The 5,996-nt window shown below is 41.7% G+C and overlaps 2 protein-coding genes across 2 annotated transcripts; one reads left to right on the top strand and one right to left on the bottom strand.

The window, feature by feature from the left end:
- The first annotated feature begins 173 nt into the window (after positions 1 to 173).
- Positions 174 to 846, top strand: LOC130613532 (putative amine oxidase [copper-containing]). Its single transcript, XM_057434863.1, has 3 exons — positions 174 to 327; positions 421 to 528; positions 584 to 846. The coding sequence occupies exons 1-3, from the start codon at positions 174 to 176 to the stop codon at positions 844 to 846; spliced, it is 525 nt and encodes a 174-aa protein (XP_057290846.1).
- Positions 847 to 3,441: 2,595 nt separating this feature from the next.
- Positions 3,442 to 5,354, bottom strand: LOC130614221 (A-kinase anchor protein 5-like). The gene is made up of 2 exons (XM_057435644.1): positions 5,211 to 5,354; positions 3,442 to 4,965 (listed from the first exon to the last, which is right to left on the bottom strand). The coding sequence occupies exons 1-2, from the start codon at positions 5,290 to 5,292 to the stop codon at positions 3,503 to 3,505; spliced, it is 1,545 nt and encodes a 514-aa protein (XP_057291627.1). The 5' UTR covers positions 5,293 to 5,354; the 3' UTR covers positions 3,442 to 3,502.
- Between the last annotated feature and the right edge of the window lie 642 nt (positions 5,355 to 5,996).

The following is a 5,996-nucleotide window of genomic DNA, read 5'->3' as shown; positions in this document are numbered from 1 at the left end:
TTAAATTATTTTCAATCTGTTGAACCGTTGACTTTCTACCCTAACGGACCAAGGTTTTCTATTCAGGGACGAAAAATAAGATACCTGGATTGGCAGTTTTGCTATATGGTTCAAGCATCAACGGGACCAGAAATATTTTTGTTAAGTTTAAAAACACACGCATCGCCTATGAAATGAGTTTGCGAGAAGAAACAACAACGGGGCATTTACTGGTAAGCCCGTTTTACAAGCAACTTCAAAACAAGTACGGATACGAAGTAGTTGACGGCTACTTAGGAGGCATTCATGATCATTTTATGTTATATAAAGTTAACTTGGATATTCTCGGTACACGAAATAGCTTTAAATCGTTGGATGTGACACTGGAAACAACCTAGACAATATATGATTATCAACCCACTGTCAAAAAGTTTTTCAAAGAAATTGAAAGGAAAACAGAAAAGGAAGCTGCGATTCGCTACAATTTCGATCATCCAAAATACTACATCGTTTACAACAATAAGAAGAACAAATACGAAAATCATCGTGGTTATCAGATATACTCACCGAATAAGATAAAGCAAGTTTATCCAGATGAACATAGATGAACAAGGCACACGGAATGGTCAAAATACCAGATCTCAGTGTCAAAGTTTTAAGAAACTGAACGGTTTGGAAGCTGCATGTTTAATTATTGGTCTCAATATGCTACTCCAAGATACCTTCATTAAAGACAACGAAAGCATTGTCAATGAAGATTTGGTGGCATGGATTCCAATTGGTGGAATGCATATCCCTTGCCCAGAAGTCTACCCAGCCACGCTCACTATAGAAAATCAGTTCACATTTTATCAACAAACCATTTAGTTATTTTGATGAAGATCCAAGCTTTGCACCTGCAAATTCAGTGTATATTGACCACAAAAACGGCACATCCAAAATTGAAACGTATGGCACGCCCAAGAAGGCAACCTGTCCAGTATCACCTGCAAGAATGCTTGAATAATTCTAAAACATCTGCTTTTTCGTTGACATTTTAACAATAACCCTTTCTATTGTGAAATATAGTAAAATTATCTGTAGAGCAAACTTTCCTTCCCTTGCTTAAGTCTATTGTTTTGTTGTTTTTTGTTGTTTGATGTGACTTTAACGCATTAAAAACATTAAGGCAGTTACGTCGCAAGTACAGGGGTGGAAATACACCGGGAAATTCACCAGGATCCGCTAAGCTTCGGGGTTTTTCTGACATGTTGCAACATCAACTGCCCGCGAAATCAAAGGAAGACTAACATAAAAGAATAAATTATAGTATCTTCTTCAACAACGTTATGTGCGGGTGTTTGAAATTAGTTTCTAGTTCATGTGGTTTAGACAGCTTTCACAAAAAAGTAGTTTCCAGCGTAAGTATGTAACGAGAAATATTTAATGTCCTTGGGGATAACATCCTAATGGCTGGCTCTTCCCCCCCCTCTGACTTTACCTATGTAACATAACCTACGGAGATACATGCAGCATTGCTTTAACTTGCTTGCCTGCCACACAAGCCGTTTAGCGGTCAGTAGATGGCACCAAATAGGCTGAAAACACTACATGTAAAGTGCGCTGGAGTGGGGATTCGAACTTGAAACCATATGATTACAAGAAGAGCGTGCTACCACTACAACGTATCTGCATATAATAACCTAGTGTGGAAAGCAAAATTGAAAGCGCGTTTATTTTTTTTACCCTGTGTTCAAACACAACAGAAATGAATTCAAAGAAGGCAGGCAAAAAATATATGATGCAATCAAAATGTATGTCCCCATATAGGCACACAAAACACAACCCGATGTAGAAACATTTCTTTGAAAGGAGCATTGTACTCTGATAAAAGACCAGCGGGCACAAGATGTCTTTAAGACGTCTATAATTAGTCTTTTTCTGGTATGGACGTCTTCTGACCTAATCATGACTTACTAGATACGTCTTTTTGTAGGCGTTTTTGGGACGGAATAGTTCGACGCGGTTCTTGTGATCTCGGTTAAGCTGTCTGTGATATGTCTCTGTAAAAATCTTAATTTTTGCGAACACTCATTTTCGCAAGGTCTGAAAAAAATTATTTTGCAATAATTTTTGCGAATTAATCGTCGTTTTTAGAAAAAAAATTATTTAAAAATAGTCTTCCCCAGAATTAATAGCGTGGGATTTCTTTGCAAAATTTGGAATAAAATTATATTATATATTTTTTAAAATATATACAATACCTTAAAATGTTAGAAACAGGGTGCCAAAATCACTTAACAATATTCATTCATATTTTTCATACCTAGTTAACTACAAGCATTGCGTTACGATTATTTATGGACATGAACGTTTTCTTTGTCAATTTGTTTTTAAAAACAAATCTTGCCTTTTAAGGAAAAAGTACATTACATTAAAAACTTGATACTATTGTAATCCCTATAGCACGTACGTCTAACTGTCACATGTCCTCTAATTGCCTTAATACTTTGTAATACAGTCGACTCCCTCTAATTCGAATCTCTATAATATTCGAATATTTCTATAATTCGAACTAGTGCTTAGTCACCGTCAATTAGGAAACTCTTCTAAAAAACTTTCTACAATCCGAATTTCTCTCTAAACTTTCTATAATTCGAATAGTTTTTCAGTCCCTTCAGCACGATTCTCTCCCTAATTCGAATTTTAGTGTGTAAACAGGGTTTTAAAAAATTCGAATGTTTTTCTAAAATTTTCTAAATTGTCTTTCGAACGTTATTTTTCAAAAGACAAGATGAAGATGGACATTCTGATAACAAAGGCCTAACAGCAAACCACTTGATGATGCAACTTGTATTGTCGAAAGAGGATCGTCTCTCAAATGTAAAGCAATCAAATATTCAACAGTTTTTCAAATAGAGTTTCTTTTTTGTGTAAACTGTGAAAATGAAGATTGAATGAAACTTGAATTATGTTTTCTTGATTTTGAAATTATGTAGTTTCTCTCTTGTAATTCAAATTTTCACTCTGCTAAGCTGCAAGTTCGAATTACGGAGAATTTTTATTATTCGAATCTCTCTATAATTCGAACAAAAAATTTCCTCTGTGGGAATGCGAATTACGGAGAGTCAACTGTATATGCATATTCTCCACTATATAACATTGCAGAATGAACAGATGTTAGTAATGTGTATTAAAGTATCTCTATAATAATAGCCGTATTTGTCTGTCTGTCCGCAAGAGACAGGTCATGTCACGGCAGCACGAATTTTTTATATCTGCACGAAATACAAAATGCAATATATTTTTAGCGACTTAGTTTTGATCGCCTGTGCTTTTCATTCAATCGCAACGGTCGATTTTTTTGTAAAACCAATCCGAACTTTTTGCAAACTCGACATGCAGCTAAAGAGCTAGCTAGATGGTGACAACCTGAGGTAAAAATAAATAGGATAAACCTTTAAATGAATACGCATAATTTGTGCGTGATTAAAAAAAAATTACCTTACAAGATCAAGATATTAGGTAGCATGGTCAAAAGACGTTAAAAACTCAACGTAAAGCGACAGAATTTATGCAGACAAGAAGAGAAAATTTGCTTTCCATTATATAAGACTTTCAGTTTGTTGCAAATAGAACTTTTGGCGTCTCCACTCGTCAAGCGTTGGGCGTCTCCACTCGTCAAGCGTTGGGCGTCCCCACTCGTCAAGCGTTGGGCGTCCCCACTCGTCAAGCGTTGGGCGTCCCCACTCGTCAAGCGTTGGGCGTCCCCACTCGTCAAGCGTTGGGCGTCCCCACTCGTCAAGCGTTGGGCGTCCCCACTCGTCAAGCGTTGGGCGTCCCCACTCGTCAAGCGTTGGGCGTCCCCACTCGTCAAGCGTTGGGCGTCCCCACTCGTCAAGCGTTGGGCGTCCCCACTCGTCAAGCGTTGGGCGTCCCCACTCGTCAAGCGTTGGGCGTCCCCACTCGTCAAGCGTTGGGCGTCCCCACTCGTCAAGCGTTGGGCGTCCCCACTCGTCAAGCGTTGGGCGTCCCCACTCGTCAAGCGTTGGGCGTCTCCACCCTGCAAGCGTTGGGCGTCTCCACCCTGCAAGCGTTGGGCGTCTCCACTCTGCAAGCGTTGGGCGTCTCCACTCTGCAAGCGTTGGGCGTCTCCACTCTGCAAGCGTTGGGCGTCTCCACTCTGCAAGCGTTGGGCGTCTCCACTCTGCAAGCGTTGGGCGTCTCCACTCTGCAAGCGTTGGGCGTCCCCACTCGTCAAGCGTTGGGCGTCCCCACTCGTCAAGCATTGGGCGTCCCCACTCGTCAAGCGTTGGGCGTCCCCACTCGTCAAGCGTTGGGCGTCCCCACTCGTCAAGCGTTGGGCGTCCCCACTCGTCAAGCGTTGGGCGTCCCCACTCGTCAAGCGTTGGGCGTCCCCACTCGTCAAGCGTTGGGCGTCCCCACTCGTCAAGCGTTGGGCGTCCCCACTCGTCAAGCGTTGGGCGTCCCCACTCGTCAAGCGTTGGGCGTCTCCACCCTGCAAGCGTTGGGCGTCTCCACCCTGCAAGCGTTGGGCGTCTCCACTCTGCAAGCGTTGGGCGTCTCCACTCTGCAAGCGTTGGGCGTCTCCACTCTGCAAGCGTTGGGCGTCTCCACTCTGCAAGCGTTGGGCGTCTCCACTCTGCAAGCGTTGGGCGTCTCCACTCTGCAAGCGTTGGGCGTCTCCACTCTGCAAGCGTTGGGCGTCTCCACTCTGCAAGCGTTGGGCGTCTCCACTCTGCAAGCGTTGGGCGTCTCCACTCTGCAAGCGTTGGGCGTCTCCACTCTGCAAGCGTTGGGCGTCTCCACTCTGCAAGCGTTGGGCGTCTCCACTCTGCAAGCGTTGGGCGTCTCCACTCTGCAAGCGTTGGGCGTCTCCACTCTGCAAGCGTTGGGCGTCTCCACTCTGCAAGCGTTGGGCGTCTCCACTCTGCAAGCGTTGGGCGTCTTTTCTTGCAGACGCTGAAATGTCCTCAAGAATTTGATCTAATTTTAAAGGAAAGTACTGTGAAAAGCCCTCAAAGTTGTTGCAGTAAATATTAAAGAAAAGAAAATTTCGACCACGATATATTACTGGAAATTAAATGACGCAGTAAGAACTCTTCCACGAAAACGGAATAAAGGGTGAAGTTTGTTGTGATTATTCTAAAATAGTTTATGGTTAATATGGTTTCATCACATCATAACATTAGACTCTCACAAAATATCGGTAGAAAAAAAAGCTACGATACCTAGTTGCTTCATGGTCAACGGAGCGCTGTTGACATACGCACATACGAAGATGAGAAGAATAATCTTAGTGTTGACAGCCATATCTGATTCACAACAAATTTCAACAGTCACTTTTTTTCCTTGTGTTGTGAATATGCAATAAATTGCGTCTATTTATGCTCTACGCCTGTGAAATCAAGCATGTCCATGCTCGTGCCAGGTGAGTGTTAAAAATAAAAAGTTGAACAAAATGATGTGATTATCATATACTCTTGGCACAGTAACCCAATCGTGCAAAGAATGATGATTGTTGCCTTCGGGAAAACATTATTTTAATTACTGTGTCTTCAGAGAGTCTTCAGAGATAAATATTGCTTTAAGTTGAAGATGATTTTATATACTCGTTGGTCCTAAAGCAGCGTTTACACGATTCAACTATTTGAAGCAAATTAAGTTTTAACTCAATGTTAGAACAAGTACGTGCAAACAATTGTATACTTCTTTGAATTTGAATTTCTTTGGTTTCTTTTGTTTGGCTTTGAATTACACTCTATTTTGTGTGCCAGAGACTAGCCGGGAGACGCGGCGTCGAAACGCGGGTTAAGCCACAAGTAAAGTTGTGGTCCGGCATTAAACACTCTGTGGAGCGCTTAATAAGAGCCATAAACTGTGCCACACGATCAGGTAAAGCGCATACACCATTATAGTGTTGTGACTGTAGCATATTTTTCAAAAATTAACTTTCTTGCAACGATATATAGCTAAAATAATAATAGGGTTTTTAAACCGTTGTTACCCTGTCATAG

Source organism: Hydractinia symbiolongicarpus, chromosome 11 (assembly GCF_029227915.1).
Source record: "Hydractinia symbiolongicarpus strain clone_291-10 chromosome 11, HSymV2.1, whole genome shotgun sequence".
NCBI lineage: Eukaryota > Metazoa > Cnidaria > Hydrozoa > Anthoathecata > Hydractiniidae > Hydractinia > Hydractinia symbiolongicarpus.
This window is presented reverse-complemented; position numbering and strand designations above follow the sequence as displayed.

Coding starts and splice junctions, on each gene's coding strand:
- LOC130613532 (XM_057434863.1), top strand. CDS start 174: ATGAGTTTGCGAGAAGAAACAACAACGGGGCATTTACTGGTAAGCCCG. Junction 328..420: donor AGTTAACTTGGATATTCTCG/GTACACGAAATA, acceptor AGTTTTTCAAAG/AAATTGAAAGGAAAACAGAA. Junction 529..583: donor CAAATACGAAAATCATCGTG/GTTATCAGATAT, acceptor AGATGAACATAG/ATGAACAAGGCACACGGAAT.
- LOC130614221 (XM_057435644.1), bottom strand. CDS start 5,292: ATGGCTGTCAACACTAAGATTATTCTTCTCATCTTCGTATGTGCGTAT. Junction 4,966..5,210: donor GTTGACCATGAAGCAACTAG/GTATCGTAGCTT, acceptor CTTTAAAATTAG/ATCAAATTCTTGAGGACATT.